The sequence below is a fragment of the Cydia amplana genome, chromosome 18 (genome assembly GCF_948474715.1).
Source record: "Cydia amplana chromosome 18, ilCydAmpl1.1, whole genome shotgun sequence".
NCBI classification, from domain to species: domain Eukaryota; kingdom Metazoa; phylum Arthropoda; class Insecta; order Lepidoptera; family Tortricidae; genus Cydia; species Cydia amplana.
In genome coordinates, this window is record NC_086086.1 from 14,206,593 (window position 1) to 14,223,337 (window position 16,745).

The following is a 16,745-nucleotide window of genomic DNA, read 5'->3' on the forward strand; positions in this document are numbered from 1 at the left end:
ATACGAGCACAAAATGCTGTGTCTCACAGCTAAGTGTTATCACTATTTTAATATTAATATAGGCCGGTAGCTTGAACATGTCATGCTCGCTTAAAAGTCTTTGCTTACGGTGGCGTCGTTGATCGGGTCGCCACTTTCCCGAATGAAGGTTGAGGGAGGCGATGGCTGAGATACGCGTCGTACTCGTGAACGGGTGCTGTTTGTGGAGACGGGTCTGTTTAAGCTAACACGAATATATTCAGTAACTTTATTTTTTAATTTAATTGCAGTGAGACGCCTCATTCGGTTCTCGTATGTTTTTTTTTTTCTCGTAATGTGTTAATCATACAGGATTGTGACCCTTGGAGACCCTATACACATCTCTAAGGATAATTTGATAAACTATGTTATTTTTTAGTTCTGACACTTAGAGACATTTACACCTCTAAATAAGTTTAGATTTTTTTTCCATGTATCTGTTTTCTTTTTTATTTTAATATTATTATTATAGTTTTTTTATGTAATTCGACATTAAGAGACCTTATACATCTCTAAGTAATTGTATTACGTTAGTTTGATTTGGTAGTTGTAGTTGTATTTAATAATTGTTGATGTATAATTATTATTATTCTGCTTGTATGTAAATTCAATGTTGACGTGTAAAAGTGCCCTTGTGGCCTATTTGCTGAATAAATGTTGAAGTTGAAGTTGAAGTCTTTTTGGTACTAAAACTGATGTATGGAGTGAGCACTCTATGTATTTTTTTCTCTATGGTACAGTCAAAGAATGTAATTTCCGACGCATTTTGTACCTCGTCACAGTGACAATAGTATGAGGTCTCTAGCGACTTTCATATTGATTGTCACTGTGATATTTAATTCTTTGTACATAACGATAGCGAGATCTTTGTTAAAAACATAATGATTAAATCTATAGAATATATCCCTCAATTTAAAGCAACGCTATCAAACTCACATTTATAGACGGGTCTATTGCGAAATTTATTATATTACCTTTATTTACCGACGTTATATGATGTGTCGTGTGTGTGATGTGTGCGTGGATATTGTGTGTTGCGTGACGGACTATTGACAATAATGAACATTATGTGTAGTGAGTGGTTTTAAAATGTGATGTCTACCCCAAACTTTCTCATACACTTTTCGTCGGGTAGTTGCACAAATCTCTGTTTTGACATTTTGCTGGGACATCAGTTAGCCGCCACGACCAATGAAACCTGTGTCGAAACGTCGGTAAATAAATGTAACAAAATAAATTTTGCGATATCGTCTATAAATGTGAGTTAAATATGTGTTCAAAACGCGAAAGTTTTAAATATTATAACGTTATCAAACCACCGAATATCAGTTTTTTAGCTTCACCAGATCACATATTTGAATTTAGATTATATTATGTAAAAAATTGGGCGCCACAGTAAAAAAGAGTGGTCACTCCATACATCAGTTTTCTTACCAAAACGCGAGTTATTGCGTAGTCGACATCTAGCGTCAAGTAGCAGACACTATCAGCTCCGCTAGTTGACAATAGATGTCGCGGCAAAGTAAAACTTTAATGCTCAACAATTTTCAGCTAATTTTATTACCAGAAGTCTATTTTCAACTGCTTCTGCTTATAATATTAGTTGTAAATTGTTCTAGTAGTACATTTTTCGTTAGTAGCGACACTCGTGGTATCTGGTGTCAAGTAGCGGTACTGATAGTTCCACTATTTGACGTTAGATGTCGACTACGAAATAACTCGCGTTTTTGTAAGAAAACTGATGTTTAGAGTTACCACTCTTTCTTTACTTATATTTCTCTATGGTAAATATTACTAAATATACAGGGTGTAATCTAAAACGTGATACAAGATAATCAAACCTGAATCTTTTCATGATTTTGAACAACTTTTACTATGGGGTCAATTGTGTAATATTAAAAAAAAATTGAGCTGTTCCATAGAAATGGTCAAGGAGAGGTAGACAAAAATGTATGGCAAAGATTTTTTTTATTGTTAATTTATAAAGTTGACCCCATAGTAAAAGTTGTTCGAAATCATGAAAAGATTCAGGTTTGATTATCTTGTATCACGTTTTAGATTACACCCTGTATAGTTTCCTTCAAAGTAAAGAGGTTATGTAAGTAGTGGGGGGGGGGACCTGTTCAGTTGCCCTCTATAGCCTTGGCGACGAACTCTATGAACCGCTTGCCGTACTGCTCGGGGTCGCACGTCGATATACCGTCCACATTGCTGCCATACTTCACAGTCTTCGCCGCTTTCGCCGCCTGCAAATTACCACAGAATAACTAATAGTTACTATCGTAAAGAAAATTCACTCCTTCACAAAAGTCAGATTTAGGTATAAAATTATTAAATAAATAAATAAATAAATATTAGGGGACATCTTACACAGATCAACCTAGCCCCAAACTAAGCAAAGCTTGTACTATGGGTGCTAGGCGACGATATACATACTTATATAGATAAATACATACTTATATACATAGAAAACATCCATGACTCGGGAACAAATATTTGTGTTCATCACACAAATAAATGCCCTTACCGGGATTCGAACCCGGGACCATCGGCTTCACAGGCAGGGTCACTACCCACTAGGCCAGACCGGTCGTCTATTATTCCGTAAGTTTGTCTATCTAATTTGAATTCTCCCCTCATCTACTCGAAGGTTAGCTGGAAGAGATCCCTTACAGGGATAAGTTCGCCTTTGTACCTTTATTTCTGTAAACATTATGTAAACCTGTGTTGTGTACAATAAAGTGATTACTACTACTAAGGTCAAGTGAGGTAAATGCAACTATGGGATTATTGCGTCTCTCCGTTCTTTCTCGAATACGATTGGTCGAAACGCCCTCCCGTCGTCTAGTAATAAAGCCTGAGCTACTTGGAAATGAAACGTTGCATAGTAGAGGCCGTTTCGACCAATCGTATTCGAGAAAGAACGGAGAGACGCAATAATCCCATAGTTGCATTTACCTCACTTGACCTTACTACTAAAATTATACCTATTCAGTATTCAGTATATTTATTGCATCTACATGTTGTTTTTTACAAGGTGTTAAGGTATTTCATTTCTGGATCAAACATGAACCCTGTTAGGGCATAGCAATCTTATAACTATATCTTATATCTAATAATTTACATGATACTACTATTCTTGAATTAAAAAAAATTAACATATAACATTAAAATTTGGTGCAAATAATATTAACTTATATTAACTTGATTAAAAGTTTAATAAGTAATTACAAAAATGTATAAATATAAAAGTCTAATTGTGAAATATGCGTCAAAATATTGACTTACAATATTTAATATAGTTCATGAAAAACATTCAAATTAATTAGACCTATATCGCCGCCTGCAAGCAAAATTGAAACTTATAACCGCGCACGAACCGTGAATCTCCTTTGCGCGCCGCAGTTTTATGACCGAGCTGTGAGTGTCGGCACGGGGTTGTCGCTTGACAAGTTTTTGTACCTATACCTATTTACTGATTTATTATTTTTAAGATAAATATGTAGGAATTACAAACGTTGATTCCGTAATAGCATTTTATGCAACTGTTGTTTAAGAGAAGTCAAAAAAGGCGAGTGGCGTGAGTAAGACGCCACGAGTATTTTTTGACTCAGTTAAACAACGTTGCATACAATACTTTTTCTACGACCAAGCACTTACTTTGAAATAAAATTGTAAATTTAACAAATATTTTTCATTCAAGAAGTAGCAAAGAATGGAGGGTACGGGCGGGAAAAGAATGAATGAAATAAAAAAAACATGTCTATGGTTCACTCATCTGTCAGAGATGACAATTAAAATTAGGTTGGCAACAATGTATTTCATACAATATTCTTTAAGTGGTGATTACACGAATTATCGTAAAAGTGCCAAAAAGATACTGCGTGTATGCACAAATACTTTTTTGGGGAATAGACTAAAGACTTGTCTTGACAACTATAAGATAGGACTTTAAAGGTGTGTGCACGACCCTTTAGATGACAAATAAAAGTACGGGAGTAGAAAAATATATTAAAACGGGACACTCACGTATTTTAACACATTCATTGCCAACCAGCCAAACGTGACATCCGCGCCAAGCCACAAAAAAATAGTCATATAAAGCTGTAGTATAGTTTGTAGCTTTCTAGTAGACCCCGAAGGCTTATCCTATTGTCTATTGTTCAGTAAAATCACACGTGCTACTTACCTGCAAAAAAGGGTCCTAATATTCTATTTGGCACCTGAGCGCGGGCTAGTCCAACGCTCAAAAAACCAGTGTAGGTGCGCTCTCCGATAACGCGCCTTTGTTACGCATCTCGATGACACATTTTAGACTGGTTCTATAGCGTTCGACTCGCCGGCACTCAGTAACCGAAGTACCGATTTTTTATGCAGGTGGTTGTGGCACGTGGCACGAGCGGTTTTACTTAACAATAGACAATAGGATTACCCTTCGGGGTCTATTAGAAAGCTACAAACTATACCACGATCCCGACTCGTCGGGACAATCATAAAATACCCGATAGTCGGGTTTTCGGCATTGAATGTGTTAAGTTTGTTTTATTTCTTGTATACGGTCTCTGGACTTAGGCTAGTAATTACAATAACTTATTACTAAGTAAGGTTTTTTAAGATTGCCTTATTTTGGACCGGCAAGCCAATTTGTGTTCATTATCTAACTTATTTAAATGTACATATAATGACCGTTTGTTATTGGATGGAACTTGCCTGTTTCTTAACTCCGTAATGCGTCAATACATCGATGAGCGCAACGAAGTATATTTCCTTCTTAGGTGCACCTGAAAACAGCACAACGGTTTCTTATATATAAATGCAATTAATTATAAATTTAGCTTCTGTGGAGGTTCCTACAATTGTAATGTTGACAACTAACTTATTGGTATAGTAAACAAATCGCGATATTGAAATTCTCTGAATGATGAATTTACTTGACTTTAGTTTACATAGTTAGCAAGTTCCATAGAATGACACTTTAAATGGAAGCATTTATGTCGAGTAAATATGGAGTGATTCAAATTAGTGACTGCTTTTATATTCAAAAGCGGAATTTTCTGACCTTCAAATCTTATCCCGGGTCCTGCGGGCGCAGCATGGTTCCATTTTTATCGCCTGTCACTATGCCCGTCACTTTCGCACTTACTTGTTAGAACGTGACAGGCATGGTGACAAGCGATAAAAATGCGATCGTGCTACAGCCGCTGAAATACTAGAGAACGTGCGACTAATATAGTTACAGGTATAGTTTGTAGCTTTCTAATAGACCCCGAAGGCTAATCCTATTGTCTATTGTTAAGAAAAACCGCTCGTGCCACAACCACCTGCATAAAAAATCGGTACTTCGGTTACTGAGTGCCGGCGAGTCGGACGCTACAGAACCAGTCTAAAATGTGTCATCGAGATGCGTAACAAAGGCGCGTTATCGGAGAGCGCACCTACACTGGTTTTTGAGCGTTGGACTAGCCCGCGCTCAGGTGCCAAATAGAATAATTAGGACCCTTTTTTGCAGGTAAGTAGCACGTGTGGTTTTACTGAACAATAGACAATAGGATTAGCCTTCGGGGTCTATTAGAAAGCTACAAACTATAACTGACCCTCCTGGCTGGGTATGGCGTATATGTCGATCTCGGGTATGATGCCCGCATACAGTGCTCGCCGCCCGACTCCGCCCGGGCCGGCCCCGCGAGGGCTATCCGGTGGCGTCGTGAAGCCCCATCTGTAATATTACAAACATGTCTTTGATACTCTAAGCCACAGTACAAGAACAGTAGTGAATCTTCATAGAAATGTGCCGCTGCCGGCTTGAATGTGTGCGTGCGCGCCGGGCGCCGTGTACGCACGCGCTGCCACGCACACATTCGCATAATATACGGGGGAATACGGTGGCGGCAGTGCGGGCCGTACCGCGACTGTGATCGCGCGCATTCGAGTACGCTTGCATTTGCCTGCTCTTACCGGCCTTAATTTATACCTCATTTATGAATTGATAGAACTTTTCATTATATTATATAAATAGAAACCTAGTGCTACTCATAATACGCAAATAATATTTAAGTAAAAATAAAAGTGACAACCCTAAGCGCCAACGCAAGAGTAGGTGAATAACTTGCCGAGCGGCCTTAGATTCACTACTGTTCTTAGTGTACTGTGCCTAAGCCCTAAGGGCTCATTTAGACGATGTGAGAACTCGCATGCGCGTTTCATTACATTGCGGGTTTTGATCGGTCGGTTGAATTGGACGTAACCAACAGTCCGTAATGTAACTAAAATCGCATGCGAGTTCGCGCGCCGTCTAATCCTAAGCTCCTATGAAATTTTTGCCAAGAACTTCATCATCTTCCTCGCGTTGTCCCGGCATTTTGCCACGGCTCATGGGAGCCTGGGGTCCGCTTGGCAACTAATCCCAGTGATTGGCGTGGGCACTAGTTTTTACGAAAGCGACTGCCATCTGACCTTCCAACCCAGAGGGTAAACTAGTCCCTTATTGGGATTAGTCCGGTTTCCTCACGATGTTTTCCTTCACCGAAAAGCGACTGGTAAATATCAAATGATATTTCGTACATAAGTTCCGAAAAACTCATTGGTACGAGCCGGGGTTCGAACCCGCGACCTCCGGATTGCAAGTCGCACGCTCTTACCGCTAGGCCACCAGCGCTTCCAAGAACTTATTTCAAAGAATAATGGTAAAAAGAACATGTACCTGTCCCCGTGCCTGTTGTCGGTGTCGGAGTCCGTCTCGGACTCGGGCTCGGAGTCCTGCTCGGCCTGCTGCGCGGCCTCCGCCTCGGCCTCGCCGCGACCGCACTCGTGCACGCCGAGGAGGGGGTAGTCAGGTACAGTACCTGTCCCCGTGCCTGTTGTCGGTGTCGGAGTCCGTCTCGGACTCGGGCTCGGAGTCCTGCTCGGCCTGCTGCGCGGCCTCCGCCTCGGCCTCGCCGCAACCGCACTCGTGCACGCCGAGGAGGGGGTAGTCAGGTACAGTACCTGTCCCCGTGCCTGTTGTCGGTGTCGGAGTCCGTCTCGGACTCGGGCTCGGAGTCCTGCTCGGCCTGCTGCGCGGCCTCCGCCTCGGCCTCGCCGCGACCGCACTCGTGCACGCCGAGGAGGGGGTAGTCAGGTACAGTACCTGTCCCCGTGCCTGTTGTCGGTGTCGGAGTCCGTCTCGGACTCGGGCTCGGAGTCCTGCTCGGCCTGCTGCGCGGCCTCCGCCTCGGCCTCGCCGCGACCGCACTCGTGCACGCCGAGGAGGGGGTAGTCAGGTACAGTACCTGTCCCCGTGCCTGTTGTCGGTGTCGGAGTCCGTCTCGGACTCGGGCTCGGAGTCCTGCTCGGCCTGCTGCGCGGCCTCCGCCTCGGCCTCGCCGCGACCGCACTCGTGCACGCCGAGGAGGGGGTAGTCAGGTACAGTACCTGTCCCCGTGCCTGTTGTCGGTGTCGGAGTCCGTCTCGGACTCGGGCTCGGAGTCCTGCTCGGCCTGCTGCGCGGCCTCCGCCTCGGCCTCGCCGCGACCGCACTCGTGCACGCCGAGGAGGGGGTAGTCAGGTACAGTACCTGTCCCCGTGCCTGTTGTCGGTGTCGGAGTCCGTCTCGGACTCGGGCTCGGAGTCCTGCTCGGCCTGCTGCGCGGCCTCCGCCTCGGCCTCGCCGCGACCGCACTCGTGCACGCCGAGGAGGGGGTAGTCAGGTACAGTACCTGTCCCCGTGCCTGTTGTCGGTGTCGGAGTCCGTCTCGGACTCGGGCTCGGAGTCCTGCTCGGCCTGCTGCGCGGCCTCCGCCTCGGCCTCGCCGCAACCGCACTCGTGCACGCCGAGGAGGGGGTAGTCAGGTACAGTACCTGTCCCCGTGCCTGTTGTCGGTGTCGGAGTCCGTCTCGGACTCGGGCTCGGAGTCCTGCTCGGCCTGCTGCGCGGCCTCCGCCTCGGCCTCGCCGCGACCGCACTCGTGCATCCCAAGGAGGAGGGAGTAGTCCATCAGGTGGAGCTTCGTTAGAAACTGTCGACAAATATGATGGATACTTGGTCAAGCAAATCTTGTCAGTAGAAAAAGGCGGCAAATTTGAAAAAATCCCGGGTTAGTAACACTACGTTTGAATTTGTTCGAAAATCGCGTGTCATTTATATCTTATTCTGTGGAACTGTTTTGTTTACATTTTGTACACTGCTGCTTTTTGTTCGTTTCCTAGGGATACAATACTTTTGTTTGCTTTACATTGCTACTGACACATCCAGCTTGACAGACTAAACGGTGAATATTCAGCACTTTAAGTGGAAACGGGCAATCGAGGTTATAAAGTTATCTTTGAGAGTCTTAAGTCCTTTTTCAATTTTTAAGGGTCGGGGACAAATGGTAACACACTAGTTTAAGTATCACCTCAATATATCAATTGTTTTTTGAAATCGTTGTCTTTGCGAGTGGGCAGTTCCTTTTCCAACAATTTCCCATCAGTCCCCGTGTCTGTTAAAGCGGGAACAGTAGAGAATACACTAGTTTTAGATCTTACCTCGCCACCAACCGTGAGCGTTTCGAGAAGATTATCTTTCGCCGCATATCCTATGTCAATCAAAAATTTTCCGTATGGACGCCCTGTTTTATGAAATCATTGTATTTGCGGGTAGGAGGTTCCTTTTCCAACCATTTCCAATCAGTCCCCGCCTCTGTCAAAGCGGGGACAATTGGGAATACAACATGTCTTACCTCGACATCTGCCGTGAGCGTTTCAAGAAGTTTGTCCTTCGCGGCATCTCCTATGTCGATACGCACACCCTGTTTTATGAAATCGTTGTCTTTAAGAGTTGGAAGTTCCTTTTCCAACTCCTTTTCGGACGCCTCGCGGTCCACTGTCGAGCCTTTGAGATCGTATTTTCTGCGAAATAAAGTTAGAAGTGAGTACCGCCATTTTTTAACCGCCAAAAATATATATCGGGATGACAGATGCTACGAAGTCACGTGACTATTGCCAGATGAACATTGTTTAATATTCTATTGGCGTTTCCTATCTGCGCTTGTCATTTCAGTCTGATCGCGTGTACTTTGTGACCAGTAACCCGACACTTCAATTTTTATCCAAGAAAATAAGGGTAGGAAGCCGATTTCTTATGCCTGGGCCACACTAACGGGAAACGCCGTTGATTATCGCAATAATCCCAGTGTGGCCGTATGAAAAGTGTCAAATATACTAAAAAAATCAGCTCTCTGGCATTATCCAAGCCGAAACTACGAAGGTTCGAAAATACGACGAAAGGTGCCGAGAAAAGATATGTACTGCCTTTTGCCCTGTCTCGTCTTGGCGGGGGCACGGCCGTACCCCCAGATTATCGCCCATGTGGTCCAAGCATTAATGCGGCAACACTGTGGAGTAGGCAATCGGTGTAGGTTATATACCTGTGTATGTTGAGATGGTTGGAGAACACGTTCCTCGTGGCGACGAGGTAGTGCTCGATCCCATCGACTGTGAGCCGGTACATGCCGAGGTACTGTGGCAGGAGCGTTTTGCCATGCCGCTCCACAATATACTGGAAATAAATTGAAATATGATTGAATACTAGCGACCCGTCCCGGCTTCGCACGGGTTAACAGATTATACCTACTTAAAAGCTTCCTCTTGAATCCACAGACAATCCAACCTCTAGACATAGCATAGTCGCGCTACCCCCTCTGCCACACATACGGTAGCGTTACTCCATCTTCGAGTCAATCCCGTGCCGTGATTGGTCCGTGTCTTTGAACGGACCAATCACGGCACGGGATTCGCTCACCTCATCCCCCCGCACCCCCGTATTTTTGGCAGCATCGGTTTCATGAAAGAATTGGCCTAAGCTCAGTCTAGAGGTTGGATTGTCAGTGCTTGAATCACTGTATTTAAAAAAAAACGTATAAAATCCGTTGCGTATTTTTAAAGATCTAAGCATACATAGGGACAGACAGAGGGAAGCGACTTTGTTTTATACTATGTAGTAATAAAATCTGAACCAACGTATGATGTAACATCTAATAGCAGCGGTTATTTAGTAACTATTTCAAATCCATAGAGTATGTAATTCTCGAGACATTTGGCGATGTGACAGACAGACGAAGGGACAGAGTCGCATCATAAGGGGCTTTTTACCTTTTTGGTAATGAACCCTAAAAATCTAGTTTTTATTCCTATCTGTCCCCGCTTTAACAGAAACGGGGACAGATGGAAAACGGCTACCTCAAAGACAATCACTTCAAGCAGGGCGTCCGTTTTTACATAGGAGACTCTGCGAAGGACAAGCTTCTCAAAACGCTCACGGCAGAGATCAAAGTGAGTTAATTCGCATCTGGGCCATTTTATTTAAAGTTGTCCCCTACACTTTTTTTTTGAATTTGTGAATTTCTATGTTATTTCTACTCAGAATCACGAGCTCTTTCTATCCTAATAGGAGAAAATATTGTCCCAAGACTTTTTTCCCATTCCGTTGCCATTTTTCATAGACGGTCACGGAATGGAAAGATCTAAATTTGTATGGAAATTTTGGGACACTTTTTTTCTCCTATTAGGATCAAAAGAGAATAGAATATAATAAATGTTTATTGTATAACTGTGTACATACAAAGGTGGTAATTTACAAAATGAGTATCAACAGTTGCCTGCTAGGGCGTACAATTATGGTAGGCAACCTACCTATCTTAAAACTAAGCTTATAATAAATATAATAATAACATTGTTATCTGTATATGTTTGGTATCTGTTAACTTGCAAAAAATTCATTGACATCATAAAATACTTTGTCTATTAGCCAGTTCTTGAGCCTCCGTTTGAACATAATTCCGTCTAGCGCTTTCATGTCTAGAGGGAGATGGTTGAAAATACGGATAGCCATAATAAAAGTGCTCTTTTTGTTCTTTTTTTTGTAGAGCTCATGATTCTGAGTAGAAATAACATAACAAATCCCAATTTTGAAAAAAAAGTGTAGGGGACAACTTTAAATAAAATGGCCCATCTGTCCCGGTTTAATAGAGACGGGGACAGTTGGAAAAAGGGTTGGAAAAGGTGCTGCATAGTCACCTTTATTTAACATCACATCCAGTGAACTTTATTTATCCTGAATTAAAAATAAAGAAAATGTCATGCGAATGACAAGATTAGATATAAGTTATCCAAAATGCATCAATTTATCGCGAATTTACATATATAATAAGAATAAGAATAAGAATAAGAAACCATTTATTGCAACACAAAAAGCATACAGGTTACAAAACATAAGGATTGAAAAAATAAGAATAATTGTGCGGCAAAAGGAACGGGCTCAGCATACGCTGCGTCAGTCATTTCATTACAAATTGCCTGCGCAGCGCTGATTTTCAGTCCGTCCCCTTCACTGAACCACATTGACATTTATGCGGGTTAAAAAAAAAATTCTAAACAAAAAACCACTACAAAGATCTCTAGTTAAAGTAGGTAATAATAGTTTAAGTCTTGTTATTGGATAAGTCTTATCTTAATTTTACAGTTTGCAATTTATCAGAAATAAGTACTTTTTTAACAGTTAGAAAAACAAAAAAACCGACATTATTATTAGAAGTATGTTAAAAATCGTTTTGTAGGACTATTTTTACTACAAATGAATATTACAATGTGTTAAATTACGAATTAGCTTGACATTAACTACTGGTTAAATTTATAAGTGCTTAAGTTTATTACTAAATAGGTAAGTAAACATAATAAGTACTTTTTTGTATGAGAGAATACTTATAAATAATAATAATAAACAAAAAAAAAAACAAAATTATAAACAATAGGAAAAGAAAGTGCCCTATATAAGTATAGCACAACACCATTTTAAGTAATTATATCCTCTGTCGAAATTTGGTGATTTAATAAAAGTAGGCTCAGTTTGCGTTTAAAAGTTGGAAGGGACATTTTAGCTCGTAATGGCGGTGGTAGGTCGTTCCAGATCTTAGACGCAGAGTATTTGAAACTGCCACGATAACCAGCTGTTCTATGTTTCGGAGCACACATTTTATTTAGAAACTTACTGCGAGTATTTCGACCGTGAATGTCTTTCATCCATTGAAACTTATTATAAAGATATTCTGGTTTTTGACTAGAAACTACATTTTTAACCATACTAGACATATGCAAGGTTCTACGTGCTGCCATCTTTAGAATTTTCCTCTCGTTAAGAAACGGTGTGATATAGGCTCGTTTTGGCACCGAGAAACAAAACCTAGTACAAGCATTTTGGACTCTTTGAATTGCATGCGCGGTTTTAGCCAGCAGACGTGGTCCATAAACGATATCGCAATAATTAAACTGTGACAACACTAGCGCCTCAACCAGAACCAGCCTCACCTCTTCCGTTAGGTAATTTCGAATACCATACAAAATTTTTAGCCTGTAAAATGCGTTTCTTATTTTTGTATTGATATGATCAATGTAGCGCATGTCACTATCTATAATCAATCCCAAGTTTTTGGCTGTATCCACTCTCTCAATCCTTTTACCATTAATCACTAATCTAGGATCAGAATTAATTATCCGACTCCGCTGTAACTTAGATCCAAATATAAGGTACTTAGTTTTTGAGGGGTTTAAAACTAGGTTATTGTTATACGCCCATTTGTATATTGCATCCAGATCCTCATTTATTTGCTCTATAGCACATTTTGTGTCTTTTGGGTCAAATGAAAAATATACCTGCGTATCGTCGGCATACAAATGAACACTACAATGCTTGAGTAGTTTGCCAAGGTCAGCAGTAAACAGAATAAAAAGCAACGGACTGAGAATCGAGCCCTGTGGTGTGCCTCTTTTGACTAGTTTTACTGTCGACCGTATCTCCTGTCCCTGACCATCCTCTGTAAGAACATACTGCTTACGATCTGTCAAATACGACATAAACCATTTCCGTGCTGATACTGACAATCCGTAGTAAGCCATTTTTGCTATTAACAATTCCTTACTGATGCAGTCAAATGCTCGTGAAAAATCAAGTAATACTAATATAGTGCATTTGCCATCGTCAGTAGCTGATATTATGTTATCCGTAACTTGGGCTAACGCGGTGGCCGTACTGTGGCCGCTACGGAACCCGGACTGTACGCTCGGTAGCATATTATTTTGTTCCACGTAGTTAGTCAGCTGCATGCAAACCGCTCTCTCAAGAACCTTTGACATGACCGGCAGGATGCTTATTGGTCGTAAGTCTTTGTGAGATTCTACAGAAGTACTTTTGGGCAGACATTTAACTCTGGCGAGCTTCCATGCCTCCGGAAATACCTTTTCAGAAATTGACATATTTATTATAGCCGTAATTATTGGCAGCGTGAGCGGCAGGGTCATACGAATCATCTGAATAGTAATTGAATCACTACCGCAGGCATTCGTTTTAATACTAGTAATTATTTTTAAAATTTGATCCTCGGAACATTTTAGAATATCAAAAGTATTGTCTCCAAACCTGTTCTTAATGAAATAACTATAAGTGTTTAGATCAAGGTGACCATTACCTGGCACATCCAAAAAGTAATCATTAATGTCATCGGGATTGTTCAGATGGTCAGGTATTATCATAACATTTTCGCTACCTAACGCTGAAGAGCGTTTTAAATGCTGCCACATTTTAATAGGCGTCTTGATATTATTGTTAACATAAAAATTAAAATAAGCTTTTTTTTCTCGTTTAATAGAACTGTTTACATAGTTACGCATTTCTTTATAGTATTTTATATGTGATTCGGTTCTGGTTGAGTTTGCTTTTACAAGTGCTTTATTACGTAAACTTATCATAAGCCTAATGTTATCAGTCAGCCAAGGATGCGGTCTCTCTTGTACACAAACTCGTTTAGCTGGTGCATGCTTATCAAACAATATTGTCAACAAACTTTCAAAACGTTTTACCATTTCATTAACATCGCCCGCCAGCAAAACGTCTGACCAAGGTACGGCATGCAGGTCACTTTGAAATTCCGCCTCGTTTATCCTATTTAAAGATCTACAAGTTATTAACCGCGGTGCCTCTTTTGGCTTCTTGATGAGAAATTCTGAAATAACCATCGCATGGTCGCTTAAGGACGGATTGTGATACACATTGGTTTGTTTACATAATTCAGGAGCATCTGTCAGGATTAAGTCTAAAAGCGTAGCAGAATGTTCCGTTACACGCGTCGGCTCTTGAACCAGTTGTTTAAGGTTCTGTTGTGCCAAGAAAGTCAATAATTCGGACCCATGGTTCCTATTTGGCTGTAAGAGATCAACATTAAAGTCAGTCAATACGAACACATAATTGCAATAAGCGAAAACACTTACCGACTCACTCAGCGCATCTATAGCCTTGCCCACTGTCAACGACTCTGGCCTATAGGCTGTGCCCACTGCCAGCCGCAACCCGCCAGGCAAGACAACCTCGAGCCACATTTGCTCGAGCGCCGATACAGGGTGGTCGCGCACGCGCACCCGCAACCCGCGCCGCACATAGAACCCCACCCCGCCGCCTCTGCTTGCGCCTGCACGAGGTTTATGCTTGAACACGTAACCCGGTACTACTGGTGCACACTTTTCTTCGCCTTGTTTTAACCAAGTCTCGTTAAGAGCTAATAAATCTGGTTTATAACTGGTCATTGCAAATAAAAACTCATCTTTACCCGTATTAAGTGACCTCACGTTTAATAGTCCCAATAACAAATGCGATTTCCGTTTATTTGTCGCGCCGCCTATAAAAACAAAAATGACCTACATTTGAAGATATATTCATATCACGGTGTCCTGTGCTAAAAGTATTTAATAGATAATTATGGATTTTATAGTAATTTTTGTAAAGTATTCTCTCATAATAACTATTTACTAAAATTATTATTAAAAGTAACTTAGAATATAACATGCTTAGATTAGGCACAAGAAAAATAAGTCATAACTGAAAATTATTCTGCCTGCCGTCAACTGAGGAATCAATGCCATCTATTTCGCGTGGAAATATCTCTTCTATATCCTTGCTTGAACGCAGTGTGTATAGCTGAGAGCCATCAGATTTTCGAGCGTATATTTTTCCATATTTCGTCCACACATACCGCCAACTCAACCGTTTCGCTTCTTCTTTGGCCTTTTTGAAGAGCTTACGATTTTCTTTTGTCAATCGTTCATTTACGTACACCGAAGTGGGTTTCCCTGGCAGAGACATATCAGCTGTAGTTACGTTGCGCCGTACACGCGCCGCTCGCAGCAGGCGATCCTTGACGGCGCGGCGAGTCACGCGCACCACCAGAGGGCGCGGCTGAGCCTGGGGCCCGCCAGCGTCGCTCACTACGAGGCGCCGCGGGCCGGCCCGATATGCCTCCACGACGTCGGTCTCTTCGCAACTTGTTCCCAAAGTTGAGGCAAGAACGCTTACTATGTGGTAGACGTTTTCATTATTTGTTTCCGGTATATTCACTATCTCGATATCATTTACTAACAGGCTTTGCTCCTTGTCATTCAAATCACATCTTAATTGTTCAAATGTCGCCTCGGTCTGTAAAGCCGCCTGCGACTGTGTGGTTAAACGGTCCTGCAGCTCTGTGACAATTGCTTTTAAATTTGCATTTTCTGTTTGAAATTGTTCTAAGGATGTAATTCTTTGTTCACAATCACTTATCTGACCTGTAACAGTGTCCAACCGCTGATTGCATTTTTGAAGTGAACTCAACACCTCCGCGATCTGGGATCTCATTGAAGAAACATCGCTTCGTAGGTTCCTTATTTCGGCAGTTAATTCTGCGATTTCTGTCTGGTCCATCTTATCCTCCGGTAGTGATTGTATCTCTTTTTTAAGGACCGAAGGGTTGTCCGCCGGAGTTTGAGTTTGAGGCCGTACTGGTGTTGAAGTGTTGTCGCCACCTCGTTTTGCGGCGGCTCGGCAGTCCGGGCACGTCCAATTTGTTATTTGTTCCGGGGTGAGGTTGGCCGAACCACTGCAGAGGTTACAAAATGGCTTCCCACAGGCGGGAAGTTTGCAGGTCACAATGCTGTTTTCCGAGCCTTTTAAGATGGTGTTGTGGCACCCAGAGCATGATCTAGCCGCCCTTGTAGATCTTTGGAACTTCGACATTGTCAATAACACAAAAACAATCACGTAAACAAATGATTGGCCGGTACCACGATACCGGTTGACGAGCGATCGTTCGATAATTTTGTATCTGCAATTAGCCGTCACAGGTATACAAACTACTATCGTGGTACGGGGGATCGAAGCGGTCAGCTGTCCGGTCGGTTTCTAAGTACGACGGCACTATTTAAAAACTTCGCACGCTATTATCCAGGAAACTATATATCCGATTTAGTTGCGAACACTTATAGTAATGAACACTGTTAAGCACTTGACTTTAAAGGTACTTTTGATTGCTAATAATGCATTTAAACATATTAAAATAAATTAAAATACGGAGCCAGCGCTTGCGCGCGCGGCGAGCTACCCGCTTGTTTTCGTAGTCTAATTAAATTTCTAAATCTAAATTTCTAAATTTAAATTAAAATCTAAATTTCGTAGTTTTCGTAGTATAATGATAACCTTATCACCAGTCTATTGTTAGGATCCGTTCGTGGAAAAATTGATAGCATAATCCGTTTTCAGATTAACTTATCTTACCTTTCGAAGCGAAAATAACTTCTGGATGAATAGTTCAATATAGCAATATAGACAATATAGTATCTAACTAGGTGTACAGGTGACATAACTATATTAGTAGCCTATTACCACGACTACCTTAGCAGTGTCTAACTGCCATATT

General features: G+C 41.8%; 1 protein-coding gene across 1 annotated transcript in view; it reads right to left on the reverse strand.

Annotated features, from left to right (window-relative positions):
- Nucleotides 1–2,130: 2,130 nt before the first annotated feature.
- Nucleotides 2,131–16,745, reverse strand: part of LOC134656360 (phosphatidylinositol 5-phosphate 4-kinase type-2 alpha) — a 29,340-nt gene continuing 14,725 nt past the window's right edge. The window contains exons 5-10 of the mRNA XM_063511878.1: nt 9,402–9,532; nt 8,715–8,883; nt 7,855–8,012; nt 5,613–5,734; nt 4,729–4,799; nt 2,131–2,264 (exon numbers count right to left, since the gene is read on the reverse strand). Coding sequence (XP_063367948.1) covers nt 2,142–2,264; nt 4,729–4,799; nt 5,613–5,734; nt 7,855–8,012; nt 8,715–8,883; nt 9,402–9,532 — 774 coding nt within the window. The 3' untranslated portion in view covers nt 2,131–2,141. The remainder of the gene's footprint in view (nt 2,265–4,728; nt 4,800–5,612; nt 5,735–7,854; nt 8,013–8,714; nt 8,884–9,401; nt 9,533–16,745) is intronic.